General features: G+C 36.6%; 2 protein-coding genes and 1 long non-coding RNA gene across 4 annotated transcripts; 1 reads left to right on the forward strand and 2 right to left on the reverse strand.

Annotated features, from left to right (window-relative positions):
- LOC109820594 lies at nucleotides 1,523–4,284 on the reverse strand. Its single transcript, XR_002241903.1, has 3 exons — nucleotides 4,184–4,284; nucleotides 3,050–3,102; nucleotides 1,523–1,689 (listed from the first exon to the last, which is right to left on the reverse strand). It is a non-coding gene; the product is annotated as an uncharacterized LOC109820594 (long non-coding RNA).
- LOC109819685 (RNA-binding protein 8A-like) lies at nucleotides 8,488–15,738 on the forward strand. Of its 2 annotated transcripts, none has more exons than XM_020385503.1 (5): nucleotides 8,488–8,789; nucleotides 8,858–8,912; nucleotides 9,622–9,758; nucleotides 12,188–12,333; nucleotides 15,369–15,738. In XM_020385503.1, exons 1-5 carry the CDS (start codon nucleotides 8,571–8,573, stop codon nucleotides 15,415–15,417), a joined length of 606 nt encoding a protein of 201 aa, XP_020241092.1. In that variant the 5' UTR covers nucleotides 8,488–8,570; the 3' UTR covers nucleotides 15,418–15,738. The 2 variants fall into 2 exon arrangements, with proteins under 2 accessions (XP_020241092.1, XP_020241091.1); XM_020385502.1 differs by having other exon boundaries at nucleotides 8,488–8,721; nucleotides 8,790–8,912.
- Nucleotides 19,667–23,137, reverse strand: LOC109822736 (stem-specific protein TSJT1-like). Its single transcript, XM_020388984.1, has 5 exons — nucleotides 22,900–23,137; nucleotides 20,802–21,042; nucleotides 20,600–20,720; nucleotides 20,406–20,515; nucleotides 19,667–19,965 (listed from the first exon to the last, which is right to left on the reverse strand). The coding sequence occupies exons 1-5, from the start codon at nucleotides 23,100–23,102 to the stop codon at nucleotides 19,930–19,932; spliced, it is 711 nt and encodes a 236-aa protein (XP_020244573.1). The 5' UTR covers nucleotides 23,103–23,137; the 3' UTR covers nucleotides 19,667–19,929.

A 27,821-nucleotide genomic window follows, 5' to 3' on the forward strand; every position in this document is an offset into this window, starting at 1 on the left:
TGAAATCAAATCTTGCAAAGAGTTGAAAAGAAACAATTATTTGATAGTCTAAGTTTTAGTGGATACCAAAAGTGTTTATGTCACTCTGCTGAATATATATATATATATATATATATATATAAGAATACCTTACTCTTGTGAGTACATGAGAATTATATGTTGATGTCCATTATGGTGTTTATTTTCTAGTGATGTTTCTTTCCATAGTTCGGTATTGATATTTAGGTGTCTACAATCTGAGACATAGGGTATATATATGAGGGTTTCCTTGTTTGGATTATTTCACTTGACGTACTACGTCTCGTGTTGTAGATTTCTAAATATTGATACGATTAGATATGAGGAAAATGATGTAGGTAGACTATGCTTAATAGATAGAGCCTCCACTACATCTAGCAGCCCTTCCCCTGGGGACGGATGGAGGTGATCTTGCTGTAGCGCTTTGATGCTCTTGTTGTTATTCTTTTTATTTTTATTTTCTTTTCAGGCGGTTCAGAGCATCGGAGAGTCGCATGATGACGAAGTTCTTGCATAGTCGCCGCATATGAGCTAGTAGATGAGACTCCACAGTAGATAGACCTTATATTCAGCTATTAAAGTTTTCTTTATTTTTCTCACTTTGTAAAGGCTGTGAACCTTTGTACATTCTTAGTTGATCCATGTCGTGATACATTCATATATTTCATGATAACAGATGTATTCTAGACTTGTTCATTGAGACGTGATTTATATATATATATATATATGATCGAGATACCTTACTCTTGTGAGTGCATGAGAATTATATGTTGATGTCCATTATGGTATTTTATTTTCTAGTGATGTTTCTTTCCATAGTTCGATATTGATATTTAGGTATCTACAGTCTGAGACATATGGTATATACATGAGGGTTTCCTTATTTGGATTATTTTGCTCGATGTACTACGTCTCGTGTTGTATATTTCTAAGTATTAATACCATTACACTACTAAATAATGAGGCATTCTAGACGGAAAATTCCGTCTAGGATACCTAGAATTCGGTCTAGAATGCGTATCCTAGACGGAATTCCGTCTAGAATACGCGTCTAGTATATTTCCGTCTAGGATGTAGTATTCTAGACGAAAATTCCGTCTAGAATACATTTTAGACGGATTATTCTAGACGGAATTAAAAACCGTCTAGAATACATCCTAGACGGATTATTCTAGATAGAATTTCCGTCTAGAATACTACATCCTAGATGGAAAAAAATTTCGTCTAGAATGAGTATCATAGACGGAAATTTCTGTCTAGGATAGTCATCCTAGACAGAATTTCCGTCTAGGATGTTTTTTAATTTTTTTAAAAAAAATTTTCAGAAAAGCAAGTATCCTAGACAGAATTTGAGCATCCTAGACGGAATTTCCGTCTAGGATGCTATGCTACATTTTTTTTTTGCAGAGTCTACTTTGAGTACATGTACACAATATTGAACAATAAAAAATTATATTCATATCCAACACAATCTAATTATATTCCAATATCAAATCCCATTATATTCAAATAATACATTCACCAAAATAGTAGAGAGATACATAAATTGTTTGCAAACTTTTACATAAATTATTTACAATGGCTATGACACTGCAGAAGCTTCTTCAACTCCTTCCCTATACATTTACTCAAGCCCTCTTCTTCTCCTTCTTCACCTTCTTCCTCATCATCCTGAGTGTAACATAAGGACACAATCAATGCATCAATATATATACAAACTAATCAATATATGTACAAACTGATCCATATTGCCATGTTACATGTTCAGTCAAAGAAAACAAATTTAAACATAAACATAGCAGATCAACAACAAAGCACTGGAAATGAACCAACAATTATGTCTACTCCATTAAATGCATTTCAAGTGAACGGTTGTTAGATTATAATCTACTGCATTTTCTTTCTTTCTTATGTGTATGAGTATGTTAGGGGGGATTAAGCAAAGGAGTGACTTCTAGGTTCTGGGTTTTTATACCTCCAACCAGTTCTACACTGGACTGTGGGATTTTATCTATATTTTCTTTGACATGCAGCAGATAGCTTTCAACTTTACTAAAGTGTATTCTAATCCATCATTCATATGTATGTTAGCATTCAACTATATGCTTATCCAATCAATTACAGACTCACTTCCATAATTGTGATCTATAGTGCTACTTTCACTGAGCAAAAAAAAAAAGAGGGTTATATCTGGGCAACCAGCCTAGTTTTATAATGATAGCCTCACTTCAATTCCCATCAAAATTGTGTTTCATAACTTCACCATATTACACTATCTTCATGTATGTAAATCTTGCATGTGTTTGTCCTTGTCTTTGCATGTGTTTGTGCACGCATACTGTGGATGTGTTTGTGAGATAGATGGTACAATCATCCTGATTGAATAGCAGGTCACAGTTATTATGATTCTGAAATAAATAAAAAACATGCTGTAATACTGAAACTCAACTAGCATTAGTAAATTATGAGGTATGCCAGGATCATTAAGAGGAAGGATGTTTGTTGACTCAATTTTGTGAGTCTTGACACTTTAAGATACAAATCATGTATAAATACTCGTAGACGTGAAGTGCCTTTCTTGCTTCAGGAGAAATACGATCCATGATTGAAGAATTAAAAGGAACCCATCCACTAAAAACTGCACTACCCCCCAATGTTTTAGGATAGAGCAATACACTTTCTAAGGTCAAGGCACCTGCCAAAACCATCATCAGCTCAGACTTATGCCAGCAGCTACCTCCTTGTCAATCAAACCATGCACATTTTGAACAGCTTCAAGAACTCCCTTTTCATCTTTTGGTGATTCCTAAAGTACACAAATCCTATGAGTAGAAAGTTTGTGTGTTGCTTGAAACAAGCACATATTACTAAAGCATAAGTGAGGTACTATTGTCTACTCATTTGAATCATATATTGCGTGATCCTCCAAAGAGAAGTAGGCATAGTTTATATGTAAGGAGATGTTTACTTCTGATTAGTAATTGGATGACATTCCAAAAAATGAAGATGCAATTGTGGGAGTGTTACTTACAACGGTTATAGGAATATCATGAATGTCAAACCATGACGGCATCAGAATATCATCTGCAAGAAAGAAAGAAATATATCAGAGGTAGCATCTAAATTTTTTTTTAAAAGCTGTCAGAACACTTGGTGTGTCAGAAAATTATGGTAACTATAATGTGCCACTACAATATGTTTACTGATTTTACATATCTAATGAAATGATAAAACTTTAAATTGGAATGGAACTACTAACACCAGTTTGTAAAAAAGAAATATTATAATAACAGACTATTTTCTTAGCGATCAAACTCTAGTTTCTAGGTAAACTAATACGAAGATAAATTACTGGACCAAACATTTTTCTCTTTCCCAAACAAATGAAAAGTTTAGTTGCGAAGTTCATAAATCTATTGGTACTCACTGAAACTTGTGTGCAGAAAGAGGATGAGCTACATTACTACATGCCTGTAGTTTTACAATGCTGCTTAGAGCAGTAGGAGGACCAATTAAGGTTAAAAAAAGAAAACTCTTTTCTTTCAGGAAGACATTCTTCTTTTGTAAGAGCTTCTTTTTCCTTTTAATGCAGAAGTTTCTATTTCTAGTCAAAGTTTTTTAGGTGTCTCGCTATCTTCTTTTGTAGTGCTTTTCCACTCTAGTGACTTAAACAGATAGATCTTTCTACAGGAAGATACAAATATTAGCTCTCATTTTCATTTATCCAACAAATATTTTTATTTCTAAACCTAGGTTAAAGAAAACAGCAAATGATAAAGTAGTTTTGCCATTATTACAAGATTAAAGATCATGGAAAACCAAATTGATGATATAAATTCCATATGCACTCCAACAATTCGCTTGGTTTCAGCATGGGCGGGTCAATAAGCAGCACAAATGAATTTCAAACTCTATATGAGCTTCCTAAGGCTACAAGTGAAATTCCACAGCTGCATTCATCTTCACATTAGAAGTAAACTAAGCTACAAATTGAAAGCTTTTACTTTTCCCCCACACCTTTTATTCAACCAGGATCCAAATTATTGTTCTTTTAGGTTTGTAATTCTACTCCTGCTTCCCAATTTCTTCGTCATTACCCCCCAAAATAATCCCTAACTCCTATTTTACTCAAAATCAGAGGAAAATTTGAGTAACCCTGGCTCACCTCCACAATAAACACAAGCACGGCGAACCCATCACCATGGTCACCGCCTACGACTACCCCGCCGCCGTCCACCTCGACGCCGCCGGCATCGACATCTGCCTCGTTGGGCTAGACTCCTCCGGCCGCCATGGTCGTCCAGGCCTACACGACACGCCTCGCCCAATCTCCCTCGACAAGATGCTCGTTCACTGCCGTGCCGTTGCTCGCGGCGCTACCCGCCCCCTCTGCTCGTTGGGATCTCTCGGCGCTCGGACTAGGTGGCGGCGATGGAGGAGGGCGAGCGCGCTAGGAGAGGGTGGGCTCCAGGGAGAAGGTGGAAGAAGGCAATGACGATTTGGTGGGGTTGTAGCCTAGTAGGGGTCCTCGTCTCCGGTCGCCGGAGCGTTGTTGCTCGACGAAGAAGTGGCTGTACCAGGCGAGGCCATAGCCCTGGAAGGGGACGAGAGGGAGAGCCAGAGTTGAAGAAGAGGGAGAGGATTTCGATTTGGTTGGGGGTGGGTGGGGGTGGGGGGGGGGATTTCGATTTGGGAGGGTTTCTTAATGTTATTTTGGGCGGAGCTTTTGGGTTGGGAGGGGGAATTTCAATTTTGGAGGGAGGGATTTGGTGTTTATTTTTTTAATACGAGTCAAAACATTCTAGACGGAAATTTCCGTCTAGAATTTATTTGTAGGCGTCAAAAAATACTCATAGATATCCAAACACAACTCAAGGCTGAGAAGAAAACAATGTACATGCAACGACAAAATACGCCGATAAGCAACCCATGGTGACGCGCCTTAAGCGCGGCAGCCTATGGTGACGCGCCTATGGCGCGCCAGTCCATAGTGACGCGCCTATGGCGCGCTAGTTCATGGTGACGCGCAAACTATAGGGGGGGTGCCGTGGCGGTTACAAAGCAGTTATATAATGATTCTCTAAAGTCCACGTGGTGCCATGATAAAAAGAAATGTGTGCTTATGTGGACAGGCGGTTAAATCACGAAAAAAGTGGTTAAAAGACATGGAAGGGCGGTTTTTAGCACGATGGGAACATAGCTGTAACGGTTTCTTTGGCCGCGCCAGTCTACACTGGCGCGCCCATAGCCGTGGCAGTTTGGACTGACGCGCCCAAAGAGCCTATACTCGATCAGTTATTTCGTTTCCATTTCCACTGTTGTGCACTCCTATCCCTATAAATACCTCCCTAGACACGAAACAAAGGACAGAGAGCAGATTGGGGTATGGAGACTTGCGCTTTTGATAATTTTGAGGAAGAGAGAGAGAATTTTCACCTTTCATAAACAACGTTTGGTGATTCCTAGAGATCTAAGCTCAGACTTGATCTTTGGAAGAGTGAACATCTTACATTGATAAGATATTCGCTTCAAATTCCTACTTCGATAAACTAAGGAAGAATATCTAAACCCCCTCACAATCTGTGAATCGGTGGTCCACGAGCCAACGCACTCCCGGCATAGGCAAAGTCCCACAAAACAGGAGTCGATAAACGATTTCTGTGTTATTTTCTCGAGAATTGTAATTTTCATAAACGATTTCTGTGTTATTTTCTCGAGAATTGTAATTTTCTTATTTTTCATTGTAATTCTCTGTAAACAATCGAAGTTTATTTTTCATTGTAATTCTCTGTAAACAATCGAAGTTTAATGGAATCATCAATGAAACCAATTTTCGATGAAAACGGTATCCTAGACGGAAATTTCCGTCTAGAATGCCTAGTTATATTTAAAAAAATTAAAAATATAAAAACCGTCTAGAATACTATTCTAGACGGAAATTTTCGTCTAGAATATTTTATTCTAGACGGAATATTCTAGACGAAAATTTTCCGTCTAATTTAATACAAACTAGACGAAAAATTTTCCGTCTAGAATATTCCGTCTAGAATAAACGATTTTCTACTAGTGTTAGATACAGAAAAAATAATGTCGGTAGACTATGCTTAATAGATAGAACCTCCACTACATCTAGCAGCCCTTTCATGGGGGACGGATGGTGGTGATCTTGCTTTAGCGCTCTGACGCTTTTGTTGTTGCTCTTTTTATTTTAAATTTCTTTTCAGACAGTTCAGAGCTTCGGAGAGCCGCAGATTGACGGTCTTCCAGCATAGTCATCGTCGTTTAGTTTTAGTAGTAAGACTCCGCTATGGTTAGCTTTCATATTCAGACATTAGAGTTTATTTTCTTATTGTAAAGGCTATGAGCCTTAGTACGATTCCTATTTAGTTTGTGATGAGACCTTTTTCTTTCAGTCATCTGATGTATTTCAGACTTACTAGTTGAGACATGAGTTCATTTATAAGATTTATCTTTCTACATCATGTCTACTGTGTTTATTATCTTCTTTTTGCATGTGTTGTACTTGCACTTTATTGTGATTCCACTAGAGGATATTACTGTGATTGGTGAAACATGTTATTGCATGGTGTGGGTGCATGGTAAGTTTTACTTCTCTGGGTTCACCTTAGACTGCAGCCATGTGTGAAAAAATGGGCGTCACAGTTATGTTAACTAATAAATTATATAAAACTCTTTTTTAATTGAGTGGCCCATTGTATTAACCAATCTTATTTATCTGCCTATACATTGTAGGCACTCTACAATTTATTCTCCAATGTGGCGAAATATAAGACAACCAATAAATATACACCCTAGTGATAAATACAATATCTACAAATCAAATATTATCTATCCACATTTACAAGTGGCAACTTAAATTTTGAGGATACATAGGAAGTTTAATAAAAAAAATCTACAACACTAAATGCAAAATATAAACTAATAATTTATTAGGGGGTTAGTCACCTAGAACTTAAAATTAGAACTGGGATAATCCGTGGGATAAATTTTTAAGGTGTTAGTCACATAGAACTAAAACAAAAACAAATTTTTATAGTGTTAGTCAAGTAAAACTCTAACAAAACTAGAATTGAGATAATGGTATAAAATTATCCCACATTTTTTATTTTTCTATACAAAAATGAGAGTTCTAGTCTCTCAAATTATTCCAAGTTTTAGCTTGGAACTAAGTGGTAAAAAACTAGAACTCATATTTATTTTATTATTTTGTATTTTTTATATTTCATTTTTTCTTTACTTCTTTTCTATTATGGTTATCACCATCATTATAATAATAATTGTCAATATCTTATAGTCTAACCAAAAGTTATTTAATAGTAAAAAACATTCTTGTAAGTAATTATCAATTAATAATAGTAAGTTTAAAATACATAAATAGTATTTATATCTTCAAAATTCATAAATATATATTTCATGATTATAGAAATTTGTCCCACGTTATTTTATCAAAATATCCCGCTTCACAAAATTGTTCTTATTTATCCCACTAAAATATCCTACTGGGGGGTTAGTCACCTAGAACTTAAAATTGGAATTGAGATAATCTGTAGGATAAATTTTTAAGGTATTAGTCACATAGAACTAAAACTAGAACAAAATTTTACAGTGTTAGTCAAGTAGAACTCTAACAAAACTAGAATTGGGATAATGGTACAAAATTATCCCGCTTTTTTATTTTTCTATACAAAAATGAGAGTTCTAGCCTCTCAAACTATTCCAAGTTTTAGCTTGGAATTAGGTGGTAAAAAACTAGAACTCATATTTATTTTGTTATTTTTTATATTTCTTTTTTTCTTTACTTCTTTCCTATTATGGTTATCACCATTATTAGACCATCATTATAATAATAATTGTTAATATCTTATAATCTAATTAAAATTTATTTAATAGTAAAGAATATTATTGTAAGCAATTATCAATCAATAATAATAAGTTTAAAATACATAAATAGTATTTATATCTTTAAAATGCATAAATATATATTTCATGATTATAAAAATTTATCCTATGTTATTTCATCAAAATATCCTGCTTCACAAAATTGTTCCTATTTATCCAACTAAAATATCCCACTAGCGAAAATATATTCCACTTTAACAATTATTCTATTTTGCATGAAAATATCCTAATTGACTAACAACTAGAGAAAAATTATTCCACTTTAACAATTATCCCATTTTGCATGAAAATGTCTCAATTGACTAACACTCCCTAAAACTGATGGAATATATTTTTGATTAAATTCTTCATGCATGAACTGAATACTAAACACTGTTCATTTATTTATCAAATTGAATATAACCGATAATAATTATCGAAATATTTGTTAAATATTTATCAAATATTATCTGTCCACATTTCCAATTGGGAAATAAATTTTTGGTGAGGGGCCCAATAGCCAGAGGAAACAATCACGCCACCCTATACAACTCCTCTCATAATCGTGAACACTCGCTTTTTTCACCCTCACGAGCTTGGTGCTCTTCCTGAAGTCCACAGAGAAACGAAAAAGAGGAGAAAAGAGGGGCGAAATGGCGGTGAATGGGGCTGACGTGGAGGTGGTCGATTTCGAGCCCGACGAGGACGATCTAATGGACGAGGACGCCGGCGCTGACGTGGACGCCGGCTCAACCGTCCCCAGGCTGAGATCCGCCATCGCTCCCGCCGCCGGCGATCTCTCCGGTGGGCCCAAGAAGACGAAAGGGAGGGGTTTTAGAGACGAAGCCACCGCCGATCGAAGCAGTCGCTTGGTGGGCCCAAGAAGACGAAAGGGAGGGGTTTTAGAGACGAAGCCACCGCCGATCGAAGCAGTCGCTTGGCGGGAAAAGACTTCGATTCCCTCGATTCCGATGGAGGCCCCGGCCCCCTTCGATGTATGTTTTAATTTCCTCTTTTAGGGTTTCAGTTGAACACAAGTTTAGGGTTTTTAATCATAGGTTGATTTTATTATAAATCTTCTCGAAAATGAAAAAAAACCCATAATTAGGGTTTACAAGAATAGCTGCATAGTTGTATTGAGATGGGATTTGATTGTTTTTGGTCTATTTTCATGCTGTTGACGCAAGGGTGCATATCCTTAAAGTTTAGGTCTTTTTTACTTGTATGTGGAATGCGACAGAAATTTGGTTGATTGTTTGACAATGACTGCTTAATTGCAGTGAGATGGAGCGCCCACACTTTGATTTTTATTTAGTAATATATTTGCATTGAGATGGATTCTTGATCTTGTTAGACTTTTCGGCATTTTAGTTCATAAGAAAAGTGGATGGGGAATTCCAAGCGGAGTTGACGATGAACTCAAACAGTTCTGGTAGTCATTGGTTAAACGGAGATGAAATAGGGGAGAGCTCATGACTCATTTAAGATTTTGTTTAAAATGCTGTATCTGATTCTCTTCTTTCAACCATAATATTACATCTTTCAATGATTCCGACCAACGAATCTGTTTGAATTTTCATCGTAATGAATATATGAAATACAGGTTATCTGGCCTCAGTTCCATCGTTTTTGCATTTTATTTTAGGCTTTGCTGCTGCAGTTTCTTTTCTTTTCCGGTATCTTATATCTTCTTCATGTGGACAGCCATAGAAGGATGGATTGTTCTAGTCACTGGAGTTCATGAAGAGGCACAAGAAGATGATCTCCACAACGCCTTCCGTGAATTTGGGCAGATAAAAAATCTGCACTTAAATCTGGACCGTCGCACTGGATTTGTTAAGGTGAGTGAGCTACTTCTCTTCTGATTATTTGTGAGAGATGATTAACTATTATGCAGAAGCATTATATAGCACGAGATATCTATTTTTCCCTGTCTTACAATTACTCGCAAGCCTCCTGTTCGTTGAAGTCCTTGGTGGAAAGCCAAGTAACGAACACTTTGATGCTTCATGCTGTTCCTTTGGCTAGAGCCTAGAAGTTATCTCAATCTATTTCATTATTTCATCTCCTAGTTTCATTTGGACGTTTGAAACCTGAGGAAGGTCACTATGACCTAGAGATTGTTGAATAGAAACATGTATTGTTAAAAATATAAAATATGGGACTGACAATGTAGAAGGTTTTTAGTGACCTCTTTGCATGCATATGACTATAGCGGTATCTTGCTTGCTAATAAAATGCGAACTCCAATATTTTATACATCTCTTTATTGACTATTTAGCATGTGCGAGATTAATAAATAAATATACGAGATGTTGCTTCCCTGCACTCTATTTTTTTATGACCTTACTATATAAATGTGCCAAACTTTTGGAAAGCTCTGGCTGATCTAGGCGCCAGACCTAGTGCCTAGGCGGGCACTTTTTGTGGCATATAGGCGTTTTTAAGACTTTATTCTTTTTAAGATGGTTGTTTCTACCATATTCAGAGGTGCGAGAAATACATCTCCGGTAGTAGAGTGAAAGATTGAGGGGATACATTGATAGAGGAAGGGTTTTTATCTGAGATGGACTTGAATATCATGGTCTGATCTGATTCATTTTGATCCTTGCATGCCATATGGTACCTACCTGAGCAACTGCTTTGCAGGTTGCTTGTTGCCTGTTGCCATGGATACATATTCATGGAGATTGCCGTGCCAATAAGCATTTGAATTGTGGAAGAGATTGAAGTGATTTAGGATGTCGGTTGGGGTCATATGTGAACAAACTTTAGGTGCTGAATCTGCTGATGAAGATGAAATCTCGGAGTGATAATGAGAAGGAAATGTTGGGAAAAGGATATATTCATCTGGTAGAATCATCTAGATCTAGTCTGGGTCAAATTAAACCTTTATGGAGCTGTCGATAACGTCAGCAATAAAGAGTGTAGTTTATTCGTGATGCTTCATGGAAGATGTTGCTGTCGGAAGGTCAACCTATGTACTTTACTGTTCCTACTGCGGAGTGCAGATTGTACAGGGTTGCCTGAGTGCCCGTTTTTACTGAGTCTGGTTTCAATGGCACTGGTTACGTTTTTTTGGTGCCAGACAATTTGGTTAAAATTTCTTGCATGACATTACTTGGCAGGAACCTCGTTCTTCTATATTATCCCATCTTTTCTGAGATGTATTTTCAGGTTGTTTTTTGTATGAAATAAGCATCATCTTTGCTTGAAAACTTGTAGCTTCTGTTAATGAAACTGCGGACAACGAAGCTTCCTCCATGTATATTTACATCATGCTTGAAACTGTATCATAGAAAAAGCTAGCTAAAATTAATAGCTATTCACATTTTCTTTGTGAGAAAATAAAGTAATCGAATTTTGCAACAAACATAAAAAAGAAGGAGCCTAGTTATTTGATTAGCTATTATTGATTATGGTTCAAAATAAATCCACTTTATCAATTACATGTTTGTATCATACCTTGGATGTACAGAAGTAAACGCATAAACTGCAAGTGTAATTGGGGTTATCTTGTGGTTGCAACAGTAATGAACCTTGAATTTACTTACATGTGTGCATCATTGAATGCATCTACTTTTTAATCTTATACATTTCTCATAAAGTTGAATATCATAAATGTGTAACTATTAGTCACTTCAATTCATCTATATGTCCTGATGGTTTAACTGTCAACAATATCTATCATGGAGCGTGCTCTGGCCATTGTATTAGTGTTCTTTCTCTTTTTTCCTGATCTGTGGTGCAAGGCTGTGAAGCCACAATGTATGTTCTGTAGAGCATGGTGATGACTGGTGGATCATATAAATGTAAGAGATTCTTGGGCAGTTTGTATGGAAAAGCTAACATCCAATGGCACACTTATATAGGAATCTAGTTGAAGCTCTTTTTTCTTCTTCAATTTTATCTGTTAGATATAGTGTTTAATAGAACTGTTTTTTCTGAAGGATTTTCTTTTTCTTTTATTTTTCGTAAGTGTGTCAGAAAACTTGTGATATGGAAACCGTGGACTGAAGCGTATAGTAACCATCTGTATTTCTATGATCTCCTGTGTTATCAAGTAGTCCTTTATCATATTATAATACTGCATAATCCATAAAATGTTTGGCTCTATCCACAGTTTATTTTCTTACATACTTTGTGCTTTGGATTGGGTATTGTGTTTCTTTTTACCAACTTTTTCATATGGTTTTAGATTCAACTTTCCCTTTCCTTTTTTTTTTCCTTTTTTTTTGGTGCTAATGAGATTTACCGTTCTTCGGTAAAGGGATATGCACTGATTGAATATGAGAGCTACAATGAAGCACATGATGCAATTCAAGCACTTAATGGGTCTGAGCTTCTTACTCAAACCATTTATGTTGACTGGGCATTCAGCAATGGGCCTTTCAAGCGTAGAAACATGCGAAGGAGGTATTCTTCTCTTACCTCTGGTTTTCTTCAGTTTTTCTGGAAGAAAATTTGTAGTTTTATGGAAATGCTCTCTCTTTGCACACAGTCACCTGTTGTTAAGGTGCCGAAGGTAACATACCCCAAAAAATGTGGGGTCTGTTGCAAAAACTTGTCCTCTCAAAAGCTTTATTTTTGTGGAAATGTTTTCTTCTTATTTATGTTTCACTGTTTTGTCGATCCCGTATGGTAAGGAATCAGAGCTAGTGGATTGTGCTTTGTGTTAAAGCAGATAAGTGCAACTCTGTGAATGTAGTTGATGCACATACCCGAAAACGTGTTCTTTGCACTTGGAGAAGTTAGAAAAATTTAGTAAGGAACAGAATATACAGATGTCCACTTTATAATGCAAATATTTTCAGTCCATATACAGTGTCTAACTGTAAAAAAAGATTTTATCTGCATTTAACTTAAAAGCACTAGCAGTTTGTTTCTTATTTAATAAGCTAAAAGTTTGCAGTAGAATGGGTACATATGAGTTTCACTAATACGGCTTCTCCCAAATTGGTTCTGCTATTGAACACAATTTTGGTTGAGAAAGACCGAAAAGGAATTTGACCAATGTTTTGTTACTGACTGACAAAATGGTGTAACCATTTATGGATTGGTGCTGCATTCCTGACCATGTTCACTACAAGAATAGAATGCCATGTCATGGAAGCATTACTGCTTGTTGGCAAGTAGTTAAAATTAGTTCACAGTAGGCTGGTGCAGCAAAGGAGCAAGCATCCAAGTATATCCTAAACCATGCAAGAGTCTGTAAAGCTGGTTGACATGATACATGCTATGAGATTTTGTATTAAAATTTGGGGACAAAGAAACTGAATGCCAAATGGAACTAGATCTCCAAATCAATTGTGAATTCGTTACCGAATTGATGTTACAAGAATCAGTAAAAAAATAATGCCTGTTGCTACTTCTACTAATTATTGGTAGAATACTTTCTTCCTATTCAAGCAACAAATTTTCATTACGTTTCTGAACATATGCTTTGGTAGATTAGCTCTATTTTCCTTTCTTTAGGAAGCATTTATTGTACATTTGGTGTGGCAATGTCATGCTTCTGTTGCGCACATCTAAATGATTTCTGTATCAATTATGTTCAGTTTAGATCATATAAAACACCTCTTAACAATAATGAAACAATAGTCAAGCATGCACAGTAAATTAGTTGGGAATGTAATAATTTGAGTATAATGATATGAAAAGGGGGTTGCGTCCAGCTTTCCCTTCTAATGCTGGGCAACCTCACAAACTCCTTTGTAACGTTTGCGCTCTTTTTGGAATATGTATGCCTTGCATTTTTTTATTGTAAATTGCTTTGGCCTAAAAATTACTGGTAGCCACCTATTAACTATAACAAATACATAATCAAGTGTGATCAATATGATTAATTTGCGAAACTTCACAAGTGAACTAAATGACATAGAAAAATCTTTTCTGGTTACTTTTTGATTCTAGAGTACATCCATTGTATAGAAAAATATTTTCTGGTTACTTCTTGATTCTAGAGTACCTTCCCCATTGTAGTGTTAGAGCTCCACTTAGAACAGTCTTGGAATGACATAGCTTGGCATTCTGTGGCAATCAGCAACATTTTTTCTACAGTAGGAATTCAGGCATTAATGGACTTTGAATTTTGGTAAAGTGAATGTGCTATTGCTGCCGTCTGTTGGTATCTGATGGCTCACTATTTGAGTCTCTGACCACCGCCTTATGATATCAACTCCCTACTCATGTACCCCACTCATTTCCTTTCTAGTACTATTTTCTTATATCTGTGTCTATCTATGAAGCACGGACACGCATAACATGAAGCCGTGTCGTGTTGTGTCCGTGTCGGACACACGTGTCGAACACACGTATCCTATGTATTTTTTAGGATTTGCCTCGTGTCGGCGTGTCGGATGGCCGTGTCGGATCCGTGTCCGTGCTACATAGGTGTCTATTATACCTAACCTGAAACTCTGTTGCGCCAAGGTTTGAACTCCTTTGTTACCTTTTTCTCATGGGCAAAAAGAAAGCCTTCTCCCTAATACACCGTTCACCACCTAGTATACCCTCTATAGTATCAGTAAAGGTTTGTAGATGGTGGACATCGTGTCCACAGTGGATTTGGGAAGTCTATATGTCAGGTAGTGTATCAGGCAATGCTGTTAGAGACGGAAGTTGAATAATTGATATAGGCAAATAGGAGACGAGATATGCATATCTTATGTAGATAATCACTAATAAAGCAACTAAAATGTTATGTATCCATTAAAAATATTACGACCTAAGTGTTGAGCTGTTCAAGCAATATACGCTCATGGCATGCAAGATGCATAATGCAAAAGTGACTGGAAACTGAATGTAGAGGATATGCACCAACTACGTAGAGATTAGCATATTTTGAGGAAATAACTCGAGTATTAAGATTTAAAGACCTTGAACAAAGGGGGGAAAATTATATCATGTGAAAATTGCCACCTTGTCAAATGCGGGATGTTGAAGACATTATTAAAAAAAACTTTAAACAATATTTCCCTTCATTTCTTAGTATTAAGTGCTCAAAATCAATAGGTTGAATATGTGGGCCAACGCATCCTGCACTGCTCCAGCACCACCACCCTTATTCTCGCAGTTTTTGTTTTTCGGCGGGGTGTCTTTTGTGAAAGACCCAACTGTTATTCTTCAAATAAATGAAAGGATCTCCAAAGGGAATTTTCAACCTAGGTTAAAAGAATACATATATCATCACTATGTTAATGAAATAGGATCTCTTGGAATTTTTCAGGTCCATTTGTGGACAAACTTAAGTGTTACTCAAATAAATGAAAGGATTTCCAAAGGGAATTTTTCAACCTGGGTTAAAATAATACATACAATATGAGACATTTTGACATTTACTTTATCTGTCCAATGTGTATTATATTTTAATTTCATGATGATTTTAGTTAAAATAGCCTTTTTCCAGTCGTCCTAATGTTGTGGTATTTCTGTCTTCTTTCTTCAAATAGATCCCCACGTGCACACCGTTCAAGGAGTCCACCAAGGAGGAGATACTGAGAATTCTTGATACATTTTGTCAGAGGTGGTGATCAGTGTGTTTACATGATTTGCTCGACTCCTCGCAATGCCTTTGAGATGAATGGTTTCATATGAGTATATATTTGGTTACCTCAGTTATTGTCTGCTGATGTATCTTTCAACTCATGGTGTTTATTATCCAGACTTGTTTATCTATCAGATGATTTTGCACTTTGCGACCGCTGTATGGTTTGAGGAGTTGTACTAATGACATGCTTTTCGAGAAGAATGCTAGTTTTTTTTACCGTTAACATTGTGTGTCAACAACATTACCTGTTAACTACTTTTCTATGCTGTGTTTATCTGGTGACGAATCTGAGTAGTTTCACGGGCATTCAAGCTTGAAATTATTCATCTGTGGCGCATGGATGTTTGATCGGTGCAATATCAAAATTTCGGTACCTGCCTACTTTTGTATTATGCCTAAGGGCAGAAGAGACGCGTGCGTCAACAGCAATTAAGCCTGTCGCTGTATTATATTTTCGAGATCATCTGTGATTGACAGGGTATTCACATATTTATGCTGTGTAAAGTCATTCCATAATCATATATTAATGAGAATGAAAAAAGAGTCTTTTACATTTCAAATTAAAGTACACTGATGTCAAAGAGTGTAGGAATCTGAAACCGGGACACTCTCTATTAATCCGATAGCTTAGGCAGGGTTTAACCCTTCACCGAGCCGCCAAACGCTAAATATGCGGTTAAAGGGTTTAAAATTGACCCTTGATAAGCGGTTAACATCACTTATAACCCATTTGAGGCGGCTTAAGATCAACCCGCGTCAGTAACTTAACCGCGACCGAGGAGCCGGCGATGGGGGAACAAGCAGCATCGGGATAACAGCTCCTCTCTGAACTCCCCTTCTCTCCCTCTCCGGCGAAGAAGATCAAGACCAAGTCCCGACGGCGACGGCAGCCACAGCGACGAGAAGAAGCATCTGCAGCGACGGCGGCTGGCCCCCCTCGCAGGTATGCCTCTGCCCCTACCGTCCCTCGCGAGCCCATCCCCACCTCCACTCGCTCCTCCTCCTCCACCACCTTCCCACTCCCTCGCGCGATAAGAGCCCTCTCCACCCTCCCCCTCTCCTCTCCTCCCTTCCGCGACCTCCACCCCGTCCCCCGCAAGCTCCGCCCACCACATCCCACCCCTCCTCCAGAACCAAAGAGCAGCGTCCCTCTTCCTTTTCCCTCCCCTCCCCTCCTCCCTCTGCCCCCTCCCCCTCTCCTGCTGTGCCCACACAGGCCCCACTTTAATCGCCTTCGACGGCACGTGGAGGCAGGCGAGGGAGATGGTGACCGCCAGCATGCCCTTCTTGAGGTCCATATCTGCGACCCACGTGGTTCTGGAGTGTGAGGAGGGGGTGGAGGGCCCGATCAGCTACGAGAGAGAGCTCGTGGTGAGGAAGGAGCCGTTTGAAGGGTGCGTCAGCATGATGGAGGTGGTGGCAAGGGCGCTGAGGGTCCTGGAGAGGGACGAGAGGGTCGGGGCCGAGGTTGAGGAGGCGCTGCTCCGGGTTCTGAGGGCCATGGTTGGGTTCCAGAGGGAGCACTTGAAGCCGGGGATGAAGGCGAGGGTCAAGATGAAGAAGAAGAAGAAGGAGAGGAGGAGGATCGAGGAAGGGGACGATTAGGACGCCTGCATTCTGTTCGACGAAATGACTGACAGAGCGGCCGCGATAGATGGTGAGCCCGATTTTTTTCTAGCTAGTCCGTTTGTTGGAAACTATATTGACTGAGGCTCTAGTTTGCCTACCCAAAAACTTAAATCTAATGAAATAATCGCGAAAGCATCTCACGAGTCACGAGTGTTTCGATGTTCAACCTGATTGTAGCAATTTGTCACGTGAGCAGTTGTTCAATATCGCGGTTGAAGGATTCCATTGAGCTCAGTTATGTTCGATAAGGATTCTAGAATAATTCCTAAAAACTACGCAACCGTGATCAATGACTCATAACGATATAGAATTTATTGGCAACAAAATGACATACTTGAACCAACGCCGTTACATCTAGCATTAATTGTACTGGAAGTACACCCCGAGAACAAAAGAACATTTGAAACTGATCATTGATAATGGAAATTGCTGATATCCCACAAATTCTACGGTCTGTATATATCTTAAAATGTTAATATTAGTGACAATCGGCTTACTATTTCAACGTTGGTGGCTGCATCTCATGGTCCCATCTTTACAGATTACAGTGGACCATACATCAGATTGTGCAGCTCCTTGTACTCTTGAATCGTCTTATTTAAGAGTAGACCGACGATCATTGACTCCTCTGTGAAGGTTCGGTTGTCTCCGAGAAGTAATGATGACTTTTTAGTGTCTCATACTTATTATTATTATTATTATTTGTAAAAGTAGGGATAATTTTCATTATTATCACTAGCAGGTTTGCACATGCAATTTATTTTTATCTTGTATTTCTCTTCAATTTTCGATGTTGTGACTTTATCAATTGAAATACAAATCCATTATGTTTTCTATTATCTTCGTCATACCAAGCTTATCATTTAGCTAGAAATTTTAAATATAATAACTTTGAAAATGTGCATATGCTTATTAAAGAGAGAAAAGAATAACTTTGAAAATGTACATTAGCAAAACGTGCATGTGTGCAATTAACTTCTGTAAAGAGAGAAAAGAATAACACTCCTTTTATTTTAAATAAAAAAATTAGCAAATTTCTCTTGTAGTTGTGATTTTATAGTTTTTGACTTGGATACTTAAAAGAGTAGAAGTTATTCAATTGCTTAAATAAAATTTGGTGTTGTAATATTTATCCGCATGAAAACTGTCTATTTATACTATATAGAAGGAAGAAGATTGATGAAGGAGAATTATTTACAAGAACTATGATATTAGCAGGAAAATCTAATATTAGATTTGTATCCTTAAAAAAGTAGAAGTTATTCAATTGCTTAAATAAATTTGGTGTTGGAAATTTTATCCACATGAAAATTGTCTATTTATACTATATAGAAGGAAGAAGATTGATGAAGGAGAATAATTTACAAGAACTATGATATTAGAAGGAAAATGTCATATTAGAAGTTAATTTTTAAATATTTTTCAATAGAACACATTTTTATATGTTTTATATTACACTTTTAATTTGTAGGTCTAATTAATTAATAAATATTTATTAATTTTATATTTTTAATTTTATTTTCATAAAGGATATGTGTAAAATGATTTTTTGAGAGAGGAGGAAGACTGAGAGGTAGTGGGAGGAAGGACAAATCTGTTGAGAAAGAGTTACAGGGAAAATGGAAGAATAACGATAAAAAAGATTTGAATGTTGGCTTCTAATATAATTGTATAGATATTTTATATTTACAACTTCTAGTTTTGTATGTTTAATAAATTAAATAATATTTTATTAAATTTTATTTTTCTATAAAGGATATGTGTAAATGATTTTAGACAGAGGAGAGAGTGAGAGGGAGAGTAGGAGGATAAGGACAAAATGATGAGGGAGTGTTATAGGGAAAGTGGGAGAATAAGGACCAAAAAGATCTAAAGAAAATTTCCACTGTAACAACTTATGTTGATTTTTAATATAGCAGTATAGATTCCTCAGAAAGCTTAATTTTGAATAATAAGAATCATTTGTTTGTTTGTGGTCTGCTTGTGAACCAAGAGAGTTTCTACTTGAGGCCAAGACAAACTCCATTACTAGATAAGCCATGAAGGGCTTATCTATTGAAAATGATGTTTGACGCTGAGATTTATTAGTTCTAGAGGGGATGTTCAGATTGAACGAGAGTATCCGGGAGAGAAATCATTTCTTATTTTCACATTACACTTCGTAAGGATAAAATTAGAGTTCTGGACCAAGCACTGCAAATGCTAATCTTCATCCGTAGTCAATTTGTAGATGAGCGTTATATATTTTTGTGCCAGTACATGATACTTCAAATTCTTTCTAAATTCTTCCCAAAGAAGCTTTATTTAAATAAAAAAAAAAAGGAGAAAAGGGAGCCAGAACTCTAATATATTGATGGCCTGATTTGACTTGTTTATCCTCATCACAAGGAAGAAGACACTCGACCAATTCTTTCAAGGTTCTCAATAGTTAAATTCTATGGTCATTTGAAGTTTTCTCCTATTTCTTTATTTCTTTTCTCCTTTTTCATTCTGCCCTTAAATATGATATAATAGAATCAGAGATTATGCTCATCAAATAGTCTAATAGGTATGCTAGGAAGCGCTCGCACACACGCGTACACACACACAACTTTATTTGTTTGACTAGAAGCTACATCGTTCTGCTTTATGCATTGATTGCTGTTAGACAAACTTTACATTACATAAAACAATAAATCAAGAAAGCCTACATATCTATACTTATTTGATTATACATTTATGCTCCAACCTATTTTCATAGATGCATCAAGCTCAGCCAGCACCCTGTGTATCCCTATAATTTACATAATGACTCTGGAGTAGTGTGTCTGGACATTAAAGATACAATTAAGCTTTTAATATGTATCCATAGCAACTGCATTTTCTTCCACCTGAACATACCGACGTAAATTTAGTACACTTCAAGAAAGATTAAAAATAAAGCAAATACATAGCTGTATCCAAACTTAATACTGTATATTAATTTCGCACACAATTTAAAACTTCCCACAAAGGCAGATAATTTATCTGATATCAGAGTAGAAGTAAATGATCAGATGACGGGTTTGGGTTTCCTGCTTTACAGGAATTTTGTCATTCTCTCAGTTTTCTACTTAGACTAGTTAGCATACTTGATACTTTCAATATGAAATTTAATCCAACATTTCAGCATTTTTCATGTACTAATGCTTGATAGGCTATGGCATGATCACATGAACTTGTATACCCACAAATTTTCATTAATTTTTCAAGGCGATTGAGAATTGATAGCTTTTGCTAGATTCCTAGAACTTGTGATAGAAATTTGAAGTGTCTAAAGATATAGTATTACCTGGAAAGTGGCACCACACAGCTCTTCATCAGATGCTAAGACCGCCGTCACTTTATTCTTTGGCTTCTCATAACTTTTCAACCCTCCAAGATTATTTGAATAAAAACACCCTACAATGTAGAAATGTGGCCATTATGATGAGAGAAAAACCTTACATAAATACTTAAAGAGTCCAAATTGCAAGTTTCAGTTACCTTGAGGAAATGGTGCGAGTGATTTGCCACATGAGCCTTTAAGCAGATCAACATCATTGCAGAAGGCTATGCATCCATCTGCAGTTATTCCCCAATACAAAGGAACCTTGCCATTTTGATCCTGTTACAGTACGATAATTAATCGTGTTATGTATATAATATTGAAAATACGTCCCAAACACTATATATAGGCAATACTCACAGAAGATACGAATAAAGTTGAAGTGGCTTTGTCGAAGATCACAAAAGAGAAATTGCCATCAAGTTGGCCAAGCATGAAGTTGGCCGGATGTGGAGCTCTATCTCGTAGTGTCTTATAAGCCTCTATTATCAGCATTACCTCATTTGCTCCCTTGGATAAGCCATAGTGTTGCCTAAGATGGCCAAGGTTATCGAGCACCCCTTCGAATATGCAGAATATGTCATCCTTGGTTGCAAACGATCTGCAGAAATGTTAACCATGTGACCGATGGAGTTGAGCTATTGAAAAGAAACTCACGAATAATTGCATAACTGAAGCATTAAAACACTAATATGTAGGGGTGTTAACGGAGCGGATACGGCTCGGATATGGCACTTACCATATCCATATCCGCTTACCCAGGGGTGTTAACGGAGCGGATACGGCTCGGATATGGCACTTACCATATCCATATCCGCTTACCCATCTCAGATACGGATACGGATATACGTTGGTAAGAAAAATTCATATCCATATCCGTCAAAATCGGATACGGTTACAGATATAGATGCGGATATATAAATGTATATGCATGCGGATACATAAAGGATATGAGAAAACTAGATAGTATTCAGAAAAATATAGTCATGTGATACAAAAAGAGTTCGTTAATATGTTCATTATGATTGAAAAGCTAAGATTAGACATCTTGATCATCAAAATTAACCACAAATCCATAATCTAAGAATCAAAACTATCGTAAGAGTATTACCAATATGTATTCGGATTTTTTCGGATACGGATACGGATATTTCACTACAAAACCATATCCGCAACCATATCCTATCGGTAATAGATTTGAGTAACCATATTCGTATCCTAACGGATACGGTTACGGATATTTCCTCGGATACGGATACAGTTTGGCACCCCTACTAATATGTGTCATGTTTATGTGGCTTGATGTCTGAAACACAAGAAATGATGGAGCTTTTGATAAAAGTGTGGATGAGAGAAAATATGTGTAATTATCAGGAAGACCAATTGATGAAACAACCGAGAGAGATTGATGGTGATTGTCGACAAAAATTAAGGAAGTAAATGAGATACCAATGGTTTGTGATGCATGAGCAACAATTATGTACGTGAACTTCACTGGCTAAAAGCTACGAAACACGAATAATTTCATAAGGCTGAATCTCTAACAGAGCGGATTCAAGTAGATAAAACAAGAAACAGAAATGAGTGCCTCTGTCCAATGAGAAGGGCAACATACTCTCTCAGCTTATTTACATCCCAAATTAGCTAGTTTTTAATTCAAACTTAAAACATTAGGATTTCCCAACTTACGAAAAACTAGCTTATAACATCACCTAAATAAGCTAGGTTTGACCAAGCAAATTGACTTTTCTTATTATATAATTTTTATAAAAAAGTTATCATACAAATCAAAAGCCATAAAAACCTAATAGCCTAATATAACTTCAAAACTTCTAAAAATAAGCTCCCCCAAGCGCCCTCTATATATGTTTTGTTTCCTCCTGAAAGCTGCTACCTTAGATTTCCAAAGAAAAAAAAAGGTTTGCTTTTCTATTTTTCATTTATCATCATTAGTTAGTATTGAAATATTAGTTGAGTTTATTAACTATTTTCATTCTATTTTTGCGGAGTTAGCCTTTCCAAAAACGTAAAAGCTTATAAAGATCATATGGTATTTTTCTTTCTGTTTCTTTGTTTTTCCTTGAATAATTAGTGAAAGGACTTCCCAAGAACAGAAACTTCTAGCTAGGTGAATTTTGAAAATGAGTTTGTAAAAGAAACAATCGGTAAGTAGTTTTTGCCTACGGCATGGAAAAATAAAGAGGAATTTTTTTCTTCTAAGGGCCAGAGTTGTCTTCATTAAAAACAAAATTAAAGAAATCTTACATAAATTTTATGGCAAAACTTTGTAACAAAAGTTTTATTTTTCTTACGCCAAGAGCATAAAAAGACTTTAATGAAGTAATGAAGTCGTACATAAGGATAACATAATATCCTTATTATAGTAAGATTCATGTCCTTATAGTAAACTGAAGGAAAAAATAAATAAATAATATTTTTTTTAACTTGCAAACTAAACCTGGGACAAAAGGGGGACTGATTGGCATGAGAGTAGGCAAGGTGAGCAAAGGAGCCGATCTGCAGGCACACTGCAGGCTCATAGTTACGCTGGAACCGGTTAACGAGCTCTGACGCCCTTGTTTTAGGCGACGGAGTTCTGCTCCCTGCAGCCACCAACTCCGGCGGTGCCTCCACCATCTCTCCACTGAACACACCCAACATCTTCACCTCGCTTTCTCTGTAAATGAAAATAACAAGCAGAGGATATGATAGAAGAACTAATGGAGGAGGGGTTGTTTTCTTATATAGACTCTGAGTCATGGGTATTGTTGTCCTTTACGAACCCGTCTTTCATTTTATTTTATTTTTACCTTTTTTTTTTGAAAAAAAGTTATGGTACATTTTTTCTATTTTTAAGGTTAATTGCTCGTAGCATTGATGCACTGTTGTGTTGTGTCACTTAAAATCCTTTAAGTTGTTGAAAATAAACTTGATTAAATTACCAATTGATGAAAATATAAAAATTTAGAATATGTAGATCAAGTTCAACGGAGCGGATTATCTACGATGTATCTTAATCAAGTGATCATCAATGACTAAGAAACTTAGTGGACGTCCACTTAAGTTGACATAAGTTTTTCTATATATTATTATATATATATATTATATATATATATTTATATATAATATATATTATTATATATATATATAGTTTGTAAGTTGAAAATGATCAAGAAAAGAAGAAAGAAAAAAATTAATAGAATAATTTTATCTTCTGAAAATAGTAATAGATTAATTTTATCCTCCTCTAAATTGTTTATCCTGGGCAAAATACTATTATCAAATTGGTACCAGAGCTGAGATGAGTTCCAATGGAATGATCCCGTTTGTTGCTCCTAAACTCACCAAGAAAAATTATGAAAACCGGTGCATTCAAATGAAGGCTCTATTAGGATCAATAGACTGTTAGGATGTTGTAGTGAAAGTTTTTGAAAAGCCTGAAGATGAACATGCGCTATCAGCAGCACAAAGAGACTTGTTTAGAGAGCCCGGTAAGAAAGATAGTAGAGCCCTCTACTTTATTTACCAAGGAATTGATGAATCGACATTTGAGAAGATCTCTGATGCGGCGATATCAAAAGAGGCTTGAGAGATACTTCAAAACTCCTATAAGGGAGTAGAGAAGGTGAAGAAGGTGTGAATCTAAATACTTCGAAAGGAGTTCGAAGATTTAGAGATGGAGGAAAGTGAACTAGTTTCTAACTATTTTACTAGAGTCTTGGCCGTAGTGAATCAACTTCAGAGAAATGGTGAGAAGATCAAAGATGTTCATGTGGTGGAGAAAATTCTCCGATCACTTCCTCAGAAATTTGACAATATTGGTTGTGCCATCGAAGAGTCAAAAGACTTGGAGAAGATGACGATTGATGAACTCTTGGGTTCCTTAAATACCCACGAGAAAAGATGTAGCAAGAAAAATGAGCCAGTGGAGAAGGCTCTTCAAACTAAGCTTTCTTTGAAGGATGGCCAAGAAGATTCAAAGTAACGACGATCGTGGTCGTCAAAGATTTTGAGGCCGAGGACGCAGTTTCTATGGCAGATGAACTCACAACAACTTTGAAGAAAGAGATCAAAATTAAAGATCTTTTAGAAGCCATGGACATGGTAGATCTAATGGAGACCGATGGAAGCCACAAGTTCAATATTTTAAATGCAAGAAGTATGATCAATATTCTTCTGATTGTTATTACAATCAAGTTGAAGAGAAGGTGAATTATGTTAAAAAATGAGATGATGATAATATTCTTCTATTAGCATTCGGAGGAGATGGTGATAAGGAGGATGTTTGGTATCTTGATATTGGTGCCAGCAACTATATGTGTGGCAAGAGAAGTATGTTCGTCAATATGGATGAATCTGTGAATGACAATGTCACTTTTGGAGATTTCTCAAAGATTTCAGTAAAAGGCCGAGGTAAAATTCTTATTCACCTCAAAAATGGAGAAGAAAAATTTATCACTGATGTTTATTATGTGCATAATATGAAAAACAATATATTGAGTTTGGGACAGCTCTTAGAAAAGGGCTATGATTTTCATACAAAAGATCGTATTTTTTTTCTTCGTGATCAAAAAAGGTAGATTGATTGCAAAAGTACAAATGTCGAAGAATCGAATGTTTATGCTAAACCTTCAAGGTGGATATGTGAAATGTTTGAAGGCTTGTACCAACGATCTTGCTTGGCTATGGCACTTGAGATTTGGGCATCTCAATTTTGGTAGTCTAAAGACATTGGCAGATAGAAGCATGGTGAAAGGGTTGCCGATAATTGATCATCTCGAGCAACTCTGTGAAGGATGGTTAGCATCATCGAGCTACTTTTCCATCGAGCTACTTTTCCAAAGGAGGTTTCATTTCATGCGTCGAAGCCATTACAACTTGTACATACTGATGTGTGTAGGCCAATCACTCCGACCTCAATCGGTGAGAATAGGTATTTTCTTACCTTCACCGATGATTTTTCTCGAAAGACTTGGGTTTACTTCTTGAAGAACAAATCTGAAGTGTTTTCTATGTTTAAGAAGTTCAAAGCTAATGTGAAAAAAGTGACTTTTATCTTAAAGCTATTAGATTTGATCAAGGTGGAGAATTCACTTCAAATGAGTTTGAAGCATATTGTGAAGAACATTGAGTTCGACATTTTCTGACTACTCCTTACACTCCACAACAAAACGGCATTGTTGAGAGGAAGAATCGCACTATTTTGAATATGGTAAGAAGCATGTTGAGTAGTAAGAAAGGTCCTAAAACCTTTTGGACTGAAGCTGTTTCTTACGCTGTGTATATCATCAACCAGTGTCCAACTCAAATTCTCAAAAATATTACTCCACAAGAAACCTGGACCGGTTACAAACGAAATGTGAGCCACTTCAAGGTGTTCGGCAGTATTGGCTATCCTCATATTCCAGAGCAGAAGAGGAATAAGCTCAATGAGAGGAGTATTCCATATGTATTCATCAACTATGATTCAAGAACCAAGGGTTACAAGATGTATGACCCATGCAGTAAGAAGTTCATTACTAGCTGAGATGTTCAATTCGATGAAGAGAAATCATGAGACTAGAGCAAGGGAGAAATTTGTAGTAGCCCGATTACTTTCATTAATGAAGAAACTGAGATCGGAAAGGGAAAATTTGCAAAATAGACCGTTTTTATAAAGTAATTAGCGAAATAGACCGTTTTTTAAAGTAATTAGCAAAATAGACCGTTTTTTGGCAAAAGAGGTCGATTTTGAAAAAGAGTTCAGAAAACATACGGGACTACTAGTCCCGTATGTTTAAAGTTAACTAATCTCATGATTAGTCTACTCAGAAAATATACGGGACTACTAGTCCCGTATATTTTCTGTTTAGTTAACAAAACGTACGGGGCAAGCCAAATCCACTACTAGTTTGATGTAAGATTCTGAAGCTGTTTAAATTAGGTTTAGACTTAATAGATAAGTTAGAAGTTGAATCGTCTGCTTCATAGATGGTCACAAGCTTTGGCTTGCCCCGTCAATGTCGCGTTAAAGATCAAACCTCAGTTGACATGCTCATAAGAAAAATTTCCAATATTACGTCAAAGATAACCTCCAACTTAAAATATTTGCTAAAAATTTACAATCAGAGACAGAATGCCTGTTTGACAACTAGAATTCAGCTTCTTCTGGACCTAATTCAGGCAAATGACAATAACAGAGTAGTCTTTGGCATATGCAATTGTCAGCGCCTGCTAGCATACACGAGAAGTATTTCATCCTGTATCAGCACTATTTAACTCATAAATGAGAAGGAAGAGTATAGGTACTGATGTTAGTTTGTTCCCAATTAAAACTGAAGCCCTTGTCTAGCCTAGCAGTGGATTTGGCTACTCTGCAAAACGTACGGGACTACTAGTCTCGTTCGTTTTGTTAAGTAAACAGAAAATATACGGGACTAGTAGTCATGTATATTTTCTGAGTGGACTAATCATGAGATTAGTTAACTTTAAACATACGGGACTAGTAGTCCCGTATTTTTTCTGAACCCTTTTTCAAAATCAACCTCTTTTGCCAAAAAACGGTCTATTTTGCTAATTACTTTAAAAAACGGTCTATTTCGCTAATTACTTTATAAAAACGGTCTATTTTGCAAATTTTCCCGATCGGAAAAGATGCTCCAACACATACTCCATCGACACCCACTCTATCACCACCGACAACATCATCACCAACCACACCTCAATCACCCCAGTCAATGACTTCTTCAGCATCATTCTCATCATCATCGAGCCTACAACCTTAAAATTTTAGGAGTTTGAGGGAGGTGTATGAGGTAACTAAAAATCAAGATGATTTAATATTATTTTACTTATTTGTTGGTTGTGAGCCTTTAGACTTTGAAGAGGTGGTTCAAGATCCAAAGTGGAGTTCATCCATGGATGAAGAGATCAAGGCTATTGAGAAGAATGATACCTGAGAGCTTGCAACACTTTTAGAAGGCAAGAAAGCAATTAAAGTCAAATGGGTGTTCAAAGAGAAGAAGAATACAAAAGGAGAAATTAAGAGGCAGAAGGCGAGGTTAGTTGCTAAAGGCTACAAGCAGAAAACTGGAATTGACTGTGACGAGGTATTCTCTCCAGTAGCTCGTCTTGAAACTATAAGGCTGATTATTGCCTTACCAGCTTAGAAAAAATAGTCAATCTATCAACTTGATGTGAAGTCAACATTTTTTAATAGCGTTCTTGAAGAGGAGGTCTATGTAGAACAATCTCTTGGTTATTTCAAGAAAGGAGAAGAATTAAAGGTGTTGAAGTTGAATAAAACTCTTTATGGCTTGAAACAAGCACCAAGAGGTTGGAAGAGCAGAATTGATGAATACTTTCAAGGTGTTGAAGTTGAATAAAGCTCTTTATGGCTTG

This window comes from Asparagus officinalis, chromosome 8 (assembly GCF_001876935.1).
Source record: "Asparagus officinalis chromosome 8, Aspof.V1, whole genome shotgun sequence".
NCBI lineage: Eukaryota > Viridiplantae > Streptophyta > Magnoliopsida > Asparagales > Asparagaceae > Asparagus > Asparagus officinalis.